A 16,487-nucleotide genomic window follows, 5' to 3' on the forward strand; every position below is an offset into this window, starting at 1 on the left:
CTAGAGAAGTCTTGCAGCTTTCACCAGAAGACCATGTTGCACACAATGTCATATGCTGATGAAAATTCAATGAGTGCAGCACCTGTCTTGAACATGCCTTGGCAGCCAGTCTCAATATGGGTGGTTAGTGTGAGCACTTGGTCAACATAGCTCTTATTAGATCTGAAACCAGCTTGCTCCTTCAGAAGTTTGGGCTCCAGCAGTGGAGAGAGTTTGGAGGAGATGCTCAAAAAGTTCATAAGAGATACATAGCAGAGGTGACAACCTTCACGTGGCGCCCCACGTGTTTAACTAATGTCATTGCTTCTATACTTGGAATCTGCTCAGAAACCTTGGAGCTGCTTCACCTGGTCAACATCAACCTGCCAAAGTATCAGTGAATGCTTTTGCTTCTAAGCAGTTCCACAACCCCAAGGTCGCTTCAGCTAAGGAAGCTTGTAATGAAGTTCAGAAGGAACATTCCAAGGCATTTCATCAGCTCCTTCCACATCCCTGTTTTCTGCTTACGCCAGAGCTGACATTGACACAGGCCGAAGTGATGACTAAATTAACAGTGCCTGTATCTCTGGACATACTACACTATTTGTTTAGGCAATAAATGAGAGAAACTACCAGTTTTGAGAGAATCAAAAACCAACAAAGTGGCTGATTTACTGTATATTACATACTTGTGCAGGGCATTTTTTATTCTTTGGGAATTATAAGCATCATTGGCAAGGCCAGCATTTGTTGCCCATCCTTAATTGCCCTTGAAGCTAGCAGTGAGCCGCTGCCTTAAACCACTGCAGTCCAACTGGTGTGGGTACTCCAGGATTTTGACGCAACAACCGTGATAGAACCACAATATGGTTCCAAGTCAGAATGGTGTGTGGCTTGGACAGGAACTTGCAGCTGGTGGTGTTCCCATGCATCTGCTGTCCTTGATCCTCTTGGTGGCAGAGGTCTTGGCTTTGGAAGGTGCTGTTGAAGGAGTCTTGGTGAATTGCTGCAGTGCTTCTTGTATATAGTACACACTCCTGCCACAGCATTGGTGATGGAGGGAATTAATGTATAAGTTGGTGGATGGAGTACCGATAAAGTGGACTGCTTTTTCCTGCAGGGTATCGAGCTTCTTGAGTGTTATTGGAGCCACACTCATCCATCCCACTCCTGATTTGTGCCTTGTAGGTGGTGGACAGGCTTCGGGGTTCAAAAGCTAAGTTACTCACCTCAGAATTCCCAGCTGTTGATCTGCTCTTGTAGCCACAATATTTATATAGCTGGTCCAGTTCAGTTTCTGGTCAGTGGTAACCGCCAGGATGTTGATAGTGGTAGATTCAGCAATGGTAATGGCATTGAATGTCAAGGGGAAACAATTAGATTCTCTCTTGTTGGAGATGGTCATTGCCTGATACTTTTGTGGCATGAATGTTACTTTGAAGCATGTTGAGAAATCATGAAGTTTTGTTTATAAGCATTCAGTTGAAATGACATACAAATAACCTATTTAACTGCACTGCTTCTGTTATCACAATAACCATACTGTCAGTTTGTTAGGAATGATTATCTCCTCCAATACACCTTGAGTATTCCTTTCAGAATTATCTGATTATACTTAAATTCTATAATGTCATTGTTTTTAAACAATTTACCATCGTAATGTGTCAAAATCTGGCTTGTATAACTAAACAATATATTGTAACTTATTCTAATGAGATTTAAAAATTACAATTTCAAATGGAGAATACTAAACCACTGCATCATATCATACTTTTAATTCCAATTTCTTGATTAACTTTGTCTTCACTTTTTGGCCTTGCTGGTATCTTACACTTATTCACTTTGGATTTCTCAATAAAAATAATGCACTATTTATGAGTGTTCCCAATTTACATTTTGGTATTTATATGCTTAAATAATACAAGAACACAAGAAATAGGAGCATGAGTAGACCACATGACGCATCAAGCCTGTTCCGCCATTCAGTAAGATCATGGCTGATCTTGGGCTAGAACTCCATTTTCCTACCTGCTCCCCATATCCTTTAATTCCCTGAGAGACCAAAAATCTATATGTATTCAATGACAGAGTATCCACAACCCTTTGAGTGAAGTAATTTCTCCTCACCTGAGCCCTAATGATCGGCCCCTTATCCTGAGACTGTGCCCCTGTGCTTTAGATTCCCTGACCAGCGGAAACAATCTCTCTGGGTCCACCCTATCAAGCCCCTTCAAAATTTTGTAAGTTTCAATACGGTTGCCTCTCATTCTTCTAAACTCCAGAGAATATAAGCCCAATTTACTCAGCCTCTGATTAAAGGACAACCCTCTCATCCCAGGAACCAATTTAGTGAACCTTTGTTGTACTGCTTCCAATGCAAGTATACCCTTTCTTAAATGTGGAGAGCAAAACTGCACACAGTATTCCAGATGTGATCTCACCCATTTCACCATAATAAAGTTATTGTACCTAAATAGCCAAGTGGTTATGGTACTGGGTTTGTAACCCCAAGATCAAGAGTTCAAATCTCACAATGGCAAACTATGAAAAACAATGTAACTTCATCTGAATAGGAACAGATGGAAACGTGTTTGTACTCGAAAGAGTTACCATATAAGGTAGGTAAAATTATGTTCTACATGTTTTTTTTTAAAAAGCAGATTAGATTGCTGATAGTTCACTTTCTGGATAATTAATCCTTGAAGGCATTTTAATTATTTCAAATAAGTCAATGTGTGACCTATCAATCACCCTGTACCCATTGATAATTTGTATTAATGTTATCTTTGGCATGATTGTCACCGGTAGAGTTATGTTTATAATGTAACTTATTGATTTTTGAAATAAGAATGTAATTTAGTACTCTTGTACATGTGCTTCCACTTTTTCTGTAGTGATGACCTGAGAAAACAATGCCTTGTGTCAACAGAATACAACCAATCACCCAACTTAATCGTTTAATTTTTCAGGTATCGCTCCTTTACCTTGCTGTCCTCTAAAACTAAAAGCACTGAAAAGTGATTTTAGTGGTTTGTACCCTCATAATTAGCTTAAATGTTTTCTTGCCTTTCCAGTTTGTTTAATTTTTCTTGTTAAGTGTTTTTTGCTTAGAAAGTGCTGGTTGCCAGTTTTAGACTCTCCTGGAGGACTCACTAATATAGACAGTGGAAGGGAGCAGAATAAACATTTACATTTGAAGTATTCCAATTCCTGGAATGTCCTAGATTAATGGTTGTATGAAGTTAATTCAGCTTTTTGCATGGGTGGGTGCAGTAACTACTAGACTCACTGTTTTCACTTCATTTGTTGTGAGCTTTTTGAGAAGTCATGTTACTATTTGAGAAGTCATGTTAGTGGAAGGCAATGGAACACTTTTCCACTAATGTATACATATCAGGCTAACAAAAATGGTGATGGTTCTGACGCTAAAGCAACTTTGGGATCTATTCTGCACTTAGTTTTCATTTGTCCTTGTGGTAGCAACATACATAAGTTGTGTCATTTGTCATTTTTGTCAAAATCTGCATCACTTATCTGCATCTGCAGAGCTCCAGAAAGGATTGGAGTAAAAAGTGTCTGTTGGAACAGAATGATCTGCACAAGCAAAATTGTAGTGAAAGGCTATTCTTTGTTTCTTTGAAAGTCACTGCTGTGTCAAAGGATTTTGTTTGCGTGAGAAAAATTTTATATAAGTTGTAAGAACATTTGAGCATGTAATTTGTTTCAATTAATTGGAGTGTGTAATTTGTGCCATGATTGGTGAGTGGTTTATTTTTGTAGCGTGTGATGCCCTCTTTTTTTATTTCTCATAGCTGTGGGTCTCAGTAGTAGGGGATAAAACCAAAATAACAGCTTGGAATAAAACAATTCGATTAACTCATTGTTCCACAGTTCTGCATTTTGAAGTATACTACAGCTAGAAAAAATGAATGTGATTGTAGCTCTTTCAACTAAATAGATTTTTTTTAACAGAAATTCATTGGGCTTTGAATTTCTTGTCAGAAGGAGCAGACAGGGAATGTTGTAACAATAAGTTAACTGTTAAATGTTCTACTTTATTTTTGTCATTTATTTTCACCCATCACTAGGTCCCATCTTTTCTATTTCAATCACATAACAGTTCCTGGCCCAGAAGAAAGACAAGCAATCTGCTCCCAGTCTTTAGCCAAACCATTCTTGAGCCAGGCTTTTGGGTCTCAAAGTGGCCTGAATGACTCACTGTTATTTGTATGCATGTGTTTTTGCCAGGGTTCCACTAACTGCAGAGAATCCTCCTTTCTGATCGACCCTTTGCCCTGATGATATGACCTGGCATCAGAAACTTGCAAATTAAATATTTGAAATGCCAAAGAGGCTACAAACTGTTCTCCATTGCTTAACCTCCCATTCTTGGTCTCGTGTTCAATAATATTTTTTACGTTTTCCTTATCCTTGGGTATTGTTCCCATTTTTTGTAGAACTACCATCAACTTCCTATTTCTTAAAAAGCTCACCCTTCACCTCTGTTTCCTTTAAATGTAACCTAAGAAGTCTCTTTTTTTGATTGCATCATTGCATTCAATTACATGCTTACCAATGATTTCCTTGCATGACTGATCTCATTCCCATTGAACTTTAATTGTCTTTCACACAGTTGACCACTCCATTCTTTCCCATTGCCTCTCTTTCATTGTCCATATCTGTAGCACTGTTCTCTCATGGTTTCACTCCCACTTATTACATTTCCTGAAATAGTTTCTAGTCATATACTGACAATAATTACCCCAGGGTTCAGCACTCAGACACAGGCCATTCATCATCTATGTGCTATCCCTTCAGAAACATCATCTGTAAACCCAGTTCAGTATCTGCTTGCACGCTAATGATGTCCAACTCTTCAAATCTGCCACTCTGGGATTGTTGTTGTACACTCTGGCAACTTGTCCCACAGTAAGTCAAAAATTTTGACAACTCAACATTGTCATGGACAGATTGTATTTGCCATCGTACTGCCTGTAATCAGTGTTATGATCCCAGTTGATGATGCAACTGGACAAACCTGATCCCAGGGTGGAACCCGACTTGATAGATCCTAACTTTTATTTATTTGTTTAGATACGTGGAGAGTAGCTACTGAACAGAGTCACAGGAGTCAGCTGATGAACTTTTAACAAAAGAATAAAACATTTATTAAACAAGAAAAGATTAACTATATTACAATACTTCTTCACCCACAATTATACCTTTTACATATATAAGGATAACACAAGTTACAAAAGCTACCTTATACTCTAATGTCCCCAGTAAGTACACAGTCCATGTAAACCAATTTGCGACCTGGGGTGAGGCACACCATGCTCTGAAACCAAGTGACAGATGCCACCCCAAACAGATGCTATGGATCTCTCCTCAACTCCACGTAGGTACTTGTTATACCGTGAGGCAACTAGTCTCGCTGAACTCCGTCTTTCACATTAGGGTTTCTAGTCTCCATTCTCTGAGAACTCGCTTTGGAATCTTCTCCCAAACCAGCTCTTTCTTTCACGTGCCTTCAGCAAGGATCCACCTCCAAGGTTTCAAACTCTCTTGATGTTCCTCTTCCCTGGGTCACCACATGTATTCAAACCTTCTTCCATGCATCCTCTCTTACTGACTCAGCTGTTAACAGTACACCACTGCTTCACATGCCCATAGCTAAGAGTTACAGATCATCTGCTATCTCTTCGGACCTTCTGGCTGCTCACAAGCCATTCTCGCTTTAAACCTGCTTCCTGCAGTGTTTGTCTCTTTAAGCTCGAAGCTTGGAGCCTTTCTTTGCTCCTCACTCTTAACTTCGCTTAACAGGACTTTTTCCAGGTTGCTGTCCTTCCTTTGACTAGAAGGCCTTGGGACTTTCTCTGTTCCACTCTCCTGGAATTGGGGACTCTCTTCTTTAGTTTAGGACTTGCTATCTGTCCCTTTGCTCCAGTCTCTCTTTCTCTCTCTGGCAGCTACTTTCAATCAACTTTGAATTGGCACTGGCTATCTGTCCCTTCTAGGTTGCTTCTGCATGGCAGCTGCTCCCAACTGAACTCAAACTGCTTTCTCTTTAGTTTTTCTGTCTGTATGTATGTGGAAGTGTAGGTGGGGCCTGCCTCTCTGGACCCCTATTGCTAGGCAACAGCACAGCTTTTTCTACTCTTGTGTTTACTTTAACTTCTCTTAGGGTTGTAAGACTCTCAGAATTGCAGGTATACAAACAGCTTTAGACCAGCTGTCTCCCTCAAAAATTAAACTAAATCCCAGGCTTCGCCTTTTAATCCACAAACAGAAAAAAATATAAATTAAATTTAAAGATATACCTTATTCCTAACACCCAATGACGCATAATATTTACTTAAATTACCTCTATTTCCTAACATCAATGTGTTTTGTATGGAAAGAGGTGTGTCTTTTATTACCCTTGAAGTGTGCATTCCAAGTAAATTATTCATTAGTAAGCTTCCATGAGTTTAAAATAAAGGTTATTTATTCTTGTACACTTAACCCAAATTAATACAATGTCACACGCGCACATGCATGCACACATACACACGTTGGATATAGGAAATGATTGTGCACTTTTACAGATTACAGTTAATTCAGTCTTTGATTTATGACTTCTGGTTTCACACGTGGCAGGCCTATGGTTTAAAGTTGAATTGAGGGATTTGTAAAGTGAAGGGTTCGCAGCAGGTTGCAAGGTTTCTTGTAGTCTGATACCTAGGAGGTTGGTTCCCAGGTGAACTTTGAAACTGGAACAGGATAAGTATTTCAGCTGCTTGATAATTTGCACCTAGCTTCAGAATCTGGTTCTTAGACTGGCTGAAGACTGATGGTCTTAAAAGGCAAAGGTGGCACAGCCTCTGTCTGTCGGTGTTCTTCTGCAGTCTGCCCAGGTCTCTTCTGGGTCTTGAAATAATAAAGGATCTCTGTATCGGAAGTCACATGGTCAACTGCCATCGTCCACCCAGAATGGTTTAAATTTAAAAGGCCATTGATATGTAATAGGAGACAAATGGCTGTCTTTCACACTTAACTGGTGGATAACTGGTGTTGTCAGTTTTACTTTGTTGCACTGCAAGCCTGGAGATGTAGAGTCTATATTTGGAATAAACTTCAAACAAAGCCAGTTGTGAATTCCACAGATAACATTCATCTTGGTATGTCAGTTCCAGGGGAGAACCCTACCCATGGCTGCTCAAGCTGGAACCTTCCAGAAGCTTGATAGTCTGCAATAAGCAAAGGTCATCTGTCCCTTAGGCAGCCATCTTAATGGTTCATCAGTGCCGTTTTAAACAAATAAGAGTTCCAGAAGCTTCCTCATGAGCTCTGTCCATGTGTAAAGTTATGAATATGACCTCCCTTAACATGACAAGTGGCAAGTTTGAAGTTATTCTATTTGTGCCTGGCTTATCACCTGCTGAAAAATTGTACCCATTGATTCATAATTTCAATGACTTAACCTGTTAAATTCTCCTGATTTCCTGTGGCCCCACAAATTAATTTTAGGAGCCTCGTTCTTAATTTAAATCTCTCCAAGAACTCAGTCCACTTCATCTGCGAAATTTCCAGCCATATGTCGAAGACCGCACAAGACTTTGCTCAGAATTACTGCATATATTGTTTTGTTCCCTCTATGCTGCCATCAGAGGTTCTTTTTTTTCAGTTACTTTTCCATTAGCTGCTGTCATTACTTTCAAAAGCATCTTTGAATTCAGCCTCTCCCTGCCTTCAAAAGCTCTTAAAACATTTCTACAACTCTGTTTCACCTTTCTCCCTGCCCAACTTTCTTCCCACCCTGTTAAGTATCCCATTCTCTCCTGTAAAGCACTTCTGAAGCACTCTTGTATGTAAATGATGCTTAAAAGTGTAAATTGTCAGCATCAAAGACAAGATAGTACATATTATTTTCCCTTTGGCTGGCACTATTCATCACACCCAAATTGCAGTTTTATATTAGCTCTAAAAGGTCACAGTGGTCTTCTGTGGAATATATTTGAACACCACTGGTAGAAATCCAGTTTTATGTTGACTATTTTTAATAAGCAATGTGTCCCAGAGTTTGTTGTGAACATGGCACTTAAATATGTCTCATTCAGATTGCTTTATTTGATGTTCTATAAGCTATTTTATTTCCAACAGAACCGTATTGGAGCTGCAAGCCAGTTGCAGTATGATGTGGGAGGAATATTATGTGATGCACACTCATGCAATGGATTGGTAGTTTCTGGGTAAGGAAATTTGAATATTCAGAGATTATAACAATGTTGCAGAACAATTAAGAATTTCTAGATTCTGTATAACTGGAAGTGACTGAAAGGCAGAATCTCATGGAGGGGTGCGAAGAATCAGTTAATCTCATAAGGTTATAATTGTCTTCTGAATTTTGAGATGGTTTTGAATACTTTTTGAGGTGTGCTTTTTGAGAGTTTAATGCATGTAATTTTATTGCATTTTCAGTGTGGATTATGTTTACTGCAGTGGATGCTGCTGCAAAGTTTGCACCTTGTAAATTGTCTATTTTAGAAGTATTGCATAATCTGTGTAATTAGTAGAAAAATAAGTTGCAATATCTCCTTTTGTAGTTGATCACTAGCTTTAGCTTTATATTTAATAACTATATGCCAGTATTGTTACAGTACGTAATGGTTATTATTGGTAAAGCAAATCAAAATTAATATCTAAATATAAACAAATAGATGCGCAGGATTAGGTTCTAATGTAGGCTCTTCAGCTGGTCATGCAAATAAAGTGCCTCTTTTAGTGAAAATTAGGAGAATTATCTTTGATTAACACTGCATTCTTTGAAACCGTTTATGTTAATCACAAGGAGTACAGTTTTAATGGGCAAGTTATTAAAAAAATACATTCTTGTTTTTTTTTCTTATAGAAAAGAACTTTAGATTCACAATTAGTGTCTTGGTTTTGAAAATCCAGTATGTTGGTAGATTAACCTATGAATATCTCAAAGCATTTTCTCCTTAGTGCAGAAATGGAAAAATATCAATGAGGACTGCTGTGTTTTTAAGTGAGTGCAATGGGTATGCCATTCCATAAATTTTGCCCAGGGCAGTGGGGAGGACTCCTCTGCTCTTTTTCAAAATACTGCCATGAGATCCTTTACATCCATCTGTGATAATGTTTAATGTCTCATCGAAAGATGACTCCTCCGACAGTGCAACATCCCCTCAATATTATGATGAAGTATCACCCTGGATTATGTGCTCAAGTCTCTGGGGTGGGTATTGAAGCTACAACCTTCTGACTCAGAGGCAAGAATACTATTAGTGAGCCATGACTGAGGCATTGAAATTTTGATCCTGCATATATTTTGAAGTACTGTTGAGAGTGCAGGATATGAGTTTGTCTCTGATTAGCTCTATGACAAGTTTACCAAATTGCTCTTAGTATTTCACTGGGGTGATGGAAAGCTTCCAAGTACAGATAAAAGATATTTGCACAGTGATGGAGGGAAAATTAATTAACACATCACATTAAATTGCTCTTATGCACTCGTTGGCAGTGAGTTAATCTGTACAGGCAAAAATGGGAGCACGTAGCTGTCTGCTGTCAGTTGGGTAGTAATGTGCATCGTGGTGAGTTTGGGAGTTTCTAAAGAATAAACTGATTTAGAATACAGAAAACTGCACAACTTTTTGTATTGCTGTCAATTATTTCTCCTTTGGTTCTGCTTTAAATAGCCTAATTTTGCATTTAATTTGGGCTTGTTTAATAATAAAATATCACCTCAAGTTTAAAATCATATTGCCTGATATAATTGATGACACATATTGATGAACGGCTATTTAAGACTCTTGAAAAGTATCTGCAGTAGCTGAAGGAAAATCAACAATAATGAATAGTTCTCCAGAATATTAAATTCAATAACTTAATAGTAATAGAAAAACAACAATTAAACAAGTATGTTTGAGTTGCTAATTCTTTCTAATTGATTATTAAAAAGTGATAATTATAGTAATTTACTTCAGATTCAGCTAAGTCATGCTCTCTGTGAGCTTGAGCTGATTTCTTCTTGAATGCTGTCCAACTATCAGTAAGGCGAGTAATGAGAGACTAAATTTAGTTTTAAAACATTTGGTAGACAAACTTTAGCAAAGAAGACAAATAACTTTCTGTAGTTTTGAAAATGGGCTTCCAGAGACCTAAGAAAATGGATCCTTATCTCAAAAGTTTTAATAATGTATGAACTCCTTTGTGACCCAGATATGTTGCTAAACTGTGCACCTGAGACTCATTAATACATTTGATGATTCTCACTTATATTTTGTCGGCGATTGTGCTTACCTGCCAGTTGCATCATTCTGCAATCATAAATGTTTGAAAGCTGACCTCTGTGATGTGGATGCCCTATTTAGAGTTCATGACTGTAGTAAAGGTATTGCTTTGCAATATTAAATCTGAGCTAGTGTTACCTTTCATCCTTTAATGTATGTAAATGTTTGCTGATCAGGAAATGACAACCCATGGCACAAACAATATTTTATGAACACCTGTTCGTACAATGATGTTGTTGACAACTGCCTTTTTTCTTTATCTATTGCTGATTTTTGTGTTGATCTTTATATGCAAGTGATTTGTTAGATTATAACAAAACAGATCACATTATTGTTTTTATGCATCAGGTTAGAATACTTTAAAAATTGTGTTACAAATCAGCTACAGGACGTTTCTGCAGATGTGAAACAGAGGTCTGGTGCAAGCTCGTGAGGCACTTTTCCATTATAAGAGCTGCTGATCGGAATGGCTGAAGTTTGTATTTTGACTGCATTCTAAAACATAAGTGCCCCATGCCCAAGGAACTGAAAATGTTAGTCTAAAAAATGCTAATGGTGTAAGGTAGTCAGCCTCAGTGAGGTAAATGGGGTTACTCTGCCTACTATGTTTCCACTGACAGTAAATGGGTCTCTTCATTCCATAATGGAGCCCAACACAGCCCACACCTTATCTTGAAAAATAAAAAGGGCAATAGCAATACGTTGATATTGTTGTCCTTAAACTGGGAGGGAATAATTGTGCAACATAAAAGCACCTTTTGTCTATATTGTTGCCAAGCACGAAATGTTAAGTCGCTAATAAGTAGTTGCTTTCATTGGCAGCAACAGATACATTGCAACAGGCCAAATGGCCTTCTTTGCCATCACATCTCCTGCTGTGATCATTCTAGCATTCTATTCAATGGGAGGGCATATAGTGAACTATAGGCCAGTTATCTTGAAATCAGCAGGAAATAAAATGCCAGAATCTACTATTTGGGATGAGGTAACAGGACACTTAGAAAATCTTATTTTAATTAGGCAGAATCAACATGGCCTCGGTTACAGCGGTGGCAATAATTCAGCCTACTGTCTCCTCAAGGGGCTCAGGAGATGTAGCTGTGCCTGTCCCCATTGGGCCTCTGTTGCTTTCTCTTGTTAAGGTACACCTCCTCTTGCAAGAGAGGGAAAAGTGTCAGTTTGTCGCATTGTGTTTGGTGGATGCCTGTCATAACTCAAAGCTGGAATTTTGTGGGTGAGGCTTGCAACAGTTTTAAGTGTGTGAAGGTGAAATGGCGCACATTAATGTTAGAAATGAATCCTGATTGCTGATGGTTGTGTGATGGCAGGTGTGTAGGTGCATTAAGTAGTCTGTGAGGTTGGTTGTACAGTGGATAGGAGATGACATTTGAAAATGCATTCACTGACCTTGACACTCATGTGAGGTCATTGAACTGTTTATAGAACTGCAGCCAGGTTGTTGGAGCCAGACTCCTTGCACTGATCTGAGATTATCTGCTCCCAGTCACTGATTTTCCTGGAGGGTCTCTGGCAACATGAACTCTCTCCTCTCAACCTTCTGAACTAGAGACTCCAGAGCCGCATCTGAGAAATTGGGAGCCCTTTCCTTGACATGCTGCTCCATTAGCACTCTTTAATTCATCTGAAGGACACCTTTTAAGATAGCTCCAACATCTCTGCAGCCAGAATGCATCTCCCCTTTAAGTGGCACATGCTGGCTTTAGGAAGCGTTGGTTAACTTTATCTTTTGCTAGCCTTGCATGCACCTGGGCCCCCTGCAGAATGTGCAGACAGTCAGCAATATGTTTAGTGATGGGCTTCACACTGCAATCATGGAGATGAACAGTAAATACAAAGTTTTCACCCTGCATGCATCATCTCAATTAACGTGGGGTAATAGTGTATTGCGATCCCCTGCCCATAAACTGGCACTAATTAATTTTTAGCCTTTGTGCCACATGAGAATTCTTCAGTTGAATCGATTGAATCAATTCTATTTACAGATGCCGAGTATACCACACTGGATCAGAAATAGGATTAGAGAAATATCTGCTAAGAAACCCAAAACTTCATGGCAACTATCAGTCAGGTGAATGATGAGTATTGTTTCTTTGCTGCTGACAGCAAATATGGGCCAGCTACTTCACCTCCATTTTAGAGCCATAAATTGGCCTTGTTCCTAAATGGTGCAAGCACAATTTCACACAGGGACAACTGGAAATTTCCCAACCATTATTTCATTACATCCTAAACTGGCATCTTGAGCTAAAGTCCCACTCTTCTTCCTTTGCAATGCAACTTAAATTCTTTGCATATCAACTTTGCAGCAAGACCAGGGACATGACCAGGGAGAGGTTAAAAATGGAGGCCAGAGAGTGAGACCGGCAGGATGATGAATGAGAAGGCTACAGTCAGAGCACAGTGAGACCGGCTGGAGGGTAACAGAGCGGGCCCAAGAGAGAACAGAGCAAGACCAGTGGCAGGGATAAAACAGGAAATCCAAAAGTGAGAGCAGAAAGAAACTGGTGGGAAGATAAAAAGCAGGTCACAGAATGAGACCGGTGACAGCGATAAAAGAGCAGGCTCTAGTGGGAGCACAGCGAGACTGGCAGGAGGATAAAAATGTAGGACTGAGAATGAGAGCAGAGCAGGACCAGCGGGAGGATGAAAGAGCGACTGGGTTCATAATTGACTGACTATTTTAAATTAAAAAGTCAGTTTGATGCCACAGGAAAACAGGCAAGTGATTGTTTAGTGAGTATTTCTCTCTTTTTTCTTCTCTTTCTAAATTTAAAGCATTAATTCAAACCAGGAGCTGGTAAATGTAAAAATGTCAATTAGGGTAAGTACAACAGTAAGTGAATTAATTAAAATATTAGCACAGAATGGGTCTAGAGGCATTAATTAAAACTAATAGTTTTAAACCAGGTGCTAACTGGGTTGTAAAAGAGAGAGTTTATTTTTTTAGAATAATTCCTGTGCCATTTGAAAACTTTGAGACACACCACATGTCTTGGGGACCATGTTTATAGTAAGTGCCTCCAGTTCCTTCAGCTCAAGCTCAGGATTTCCAAGCTTTGAGGGGCAGCTGGAGTCACTGTGGAGCATTAGGGGAGATGAATGTTCCCTCAATTACATGTTCCAGGAGGTGGTCACCCCATAGGTGAGAGTCAAGGGTAGCTGGTGGGTGGCCATCAGGAAGAATAGGAGGAGGCAGGAATTACAGGAGTCTTCAGAGTGTGTGCCACTCTCAAAAGGTGTTTGTCATTGGTGAGAGTGACAACACCTTGAACAAAAAGGATGATATATGCTTGGAGGCACAGGGCAAGACCAGAGTACATAATGAGTGCTTTGTATTGGCGTTTACCAAAGAAGAGGAAATTGACAAAATGTCAGTAGAAGCAGTGATGCTAGAGGTATTTAATGGGGTCAAAATTGCAAGGCAGAAGTTACTAGAAAGCCTGGTAATGCTTAGTCACCAGGTCCGGATATCTTGCATCTCAGGTTGCTAGAGCAAGTGAGGGTGAAGATATCAAAGGGCTTGCCATAACTTTCCAATCTATCCTAGATTCAGGGATAGAGTGGAGGGGGGGTGTGAGGTTAGGGCTGAGTGCCAGCTCTCCATAGAGCTATTCATCAGGTGATAGCACTGAAAGGTCTGCTTCTGTACTTAAATGACTCTGTGACTCCATGACATATGATGCTTAAGATCTCAGGTGTGAGTAAATGAAGGACTTATGATGTTCCAACACTGAGGTGCTTTTTTGGCCTTTCTTAAGGTGCATTGTATAGTATTGTGAAGATGGATTTTTTTCTTATATATTTTTGGGAATATGGTGATATTCTGTACAATAAATAAATAAATAAAATGGCTGAGAGTGAGCATATGTAATTAAACGGAGGGAAGGTTAGGAAAGACAGTTTGTCTGTGGGAGCAAAGAAATGAAAGGTAAAGGGGCTAAATGCATGCATTTGTAATGAGAGGCTATGGTGAAGTTGAATGTATAAGTAAATAGGTTGGGTTTAAAATTTGCATTATAAGATAAGTAGGAACTTGACTTTTCATCTGTTAAGTTTCAAAGGGAGTCTAAAAGTGACAAGGGACTTTTACAACTTACAAAGGTTTCATAGATAAAAAAGGGAAGGTTATTAAATTTTATTTTACCCGAAAGTGGAGGCAATAGGAGGACATGAAAGATTTTTATATTTTGAAAAAAGTCAGTTCAAAGAAGTGCTTAGAACATTGGAGTCTAATGTCAAAGGGGAAAAGAATATTTAAGGAAGGATGTTTAGTTAAGTCGTGTTGGCTTTGTGAGAGAGATGTCCTGAGACCAGCTCTGTGCTGAGAAAAGGTGTGAAATCTGAAGCAGCCATCCAGTTTCTAGCCAGAGAAGTCTTTGTTTTCAGAAAGTAGTCTGTTTCTGAATTTCCTTCAGTTCCACAACAGAGTGAGAAATCATGTGGTATACTTTCTTAAAGTAGCAGCAGTTTTTGCATTGAGTAATATTAATGGATTTTTATGGTTAAAAATCTATAAGGGAGGTGTTGCCAAGTAATGTACTTATGTGTTTTGACTGTGTGTGTTTTTGTGGGAATGTTTGGTTAAGACTGTTTACTGTGTAATTTTAATCTTGTGTGCGTAAGTTTGTTTTCTTCTTGTTAATTTTCTAATTTTAAACGTCCTAAAAGTACTACTGGGACTCTATGCTTCTGGGATTAGTAGTTTTCCCCTCGTTTTCAAAATACAAAAAAAAAGTTATGATCAATAAGACATTCCCCTCTGGGATTTGATTTGCTCAGCAAATAACATCAGCTGCGGTCTTAACAGTATCATGGGTTAATAGAATAGTTATGGTAATCAGTTAGTGGTATAGGTCATGATGTAACAGTGACATCAGCAGTCCTGTGCTAGAGATTCTGTACAGTATATGGACCAGTCTGTACTCAAGAGATGTACCAAGTAGCTCATCATTTATTAGTGTACATGTAAATAAACTAGTTTGAAGTAACTACCTGAGTCAAACCACAGTTCCTCAAGATAAGGTAAGCCATGCAACCAGCAAACTAAACACATTGTTGCAGTGAAATAGAGAGAACTTTAACCTACAGTTACATGACTTGAGAGTTTTTGATGCTGACAGTGGAGATGTAACTTGATATTGAGCCATTCCCAGCACAGGCCCTTGACGAGCACAAAAAAGTTATCAATAAAACTCACCTGAGGTTTGGAGCAGTAGATTTTAATCATTCATCTGAGCTGATAATGTCAAACATAGTGGAGTAATTTGGAAAAAAGTGGATTTAAACTGTGGCAATCAAAGTTGCCCATAGAAGAAGACACCATTATCATTAACTGAAGTACTTGTAAAATTTAAATTTTGCATGAAATTGAAGTCTGTATGAAATAAGAAATGCCATTCAGACTTTAACCAGTCCATTGCTAACATTTCTTAACTAATATTCCATCTGCACATGGAGCTTCACCTTATAATGGCTCCAGATCAACAGATATGCGAATTTTGAAAGCTGAATATGTAAAATATCATTAAGGAACTATATGTAATTCATGTTTTTTATGATTAACATAGGATTGATTTTCCTAATCTGTGTCCCTGGGGAATGCATTTTAATTATGTGCTAAGATCAGGAAAAGAATGCAGAGACCTGTTATGGTGGGTCTTCACCCCTTTGCAATGCCTCAAGATTTCTGAGAATTTGCTGGTGGCTGGGCATTGGGGAAAGAGGAGTAACAGTGATAAGCCTGCGCCTATAATGGGTGTAAGTCCAGCATTGCTAGGGTAATGTGGCAGATTGAAGGGATGCATTCTCAGCTTTGCTTGGTGAAGTAACTTCAATGGGGTGTCCACATGCAAGGCCATCCGACAAAACTGATGGTAGGAGTTTGATCCAGGACACTTCTTGTAATATATAGCCTGAATGAGCCTAGAAGCAGATCAGAAGTTTGGAATTTTGTTTTTTTAAAAAAAAAACTTCTGGTTGGTTCTTGGACACGAGCCTTCTGTCTGCTGTTGTCCAATAGCAGCTAAAGCCTCTAGGTTAGAGGGAAGACCAGCTCTTCTTTCTTGCCCCAGATTCCCAATCCCTGTTGGAGAACTCACCAAAATTCATTGTGACTTGGTTTGGTTGGCTTGCAGCACACCCAAGCCTGTTCAGTGGCAACTTGGAGAGGTGGCAAAATTAGGTAATTACCTT

The 16,487-nt window shown here is 39.0% G+C and overlaps 1 protein-coding gene across 3 annotated transcripts in view; it reads left to right on the forward strand.

The window, feature by feature from the left end:
* fbxw8 (F-box and WD repeat domain containing 8) overlaps positions 1-16,487 on the forward strand; it is a 161,081-nt gene that overhangs the window by 12,020 nt on the left and 132,574 nt on the right. For all 3 annotated transcript variants that reach the window (XM_041203188.1, XM_041203189.1, XM_041203190.1), the window contains exon 4: positions 8,122-8,210. In XM_041203188.1, the coding sequence (XP_041059122.1) occupies positions 8,122-8,210 (89 nt within the window). The remainder of the gene's footprint in view (positions 1-8,121; positions 8,211-16,487) is intronic.

Source organism: Carcharodon carcharias, chromosome 13, assembly GCF_017639515.1.
Source record: "Carcharodon carcharias isolate sCarCar2 chromosome 13, sCarCar2.pri, whole genome shotgun sequence".
Lineage (NCBI taxonomy): Eukaryota > Metazoa > Chordata > Chondrichthyes > Lamniformes > Lamnidae > Carcharodon > Carcharodon carcharias.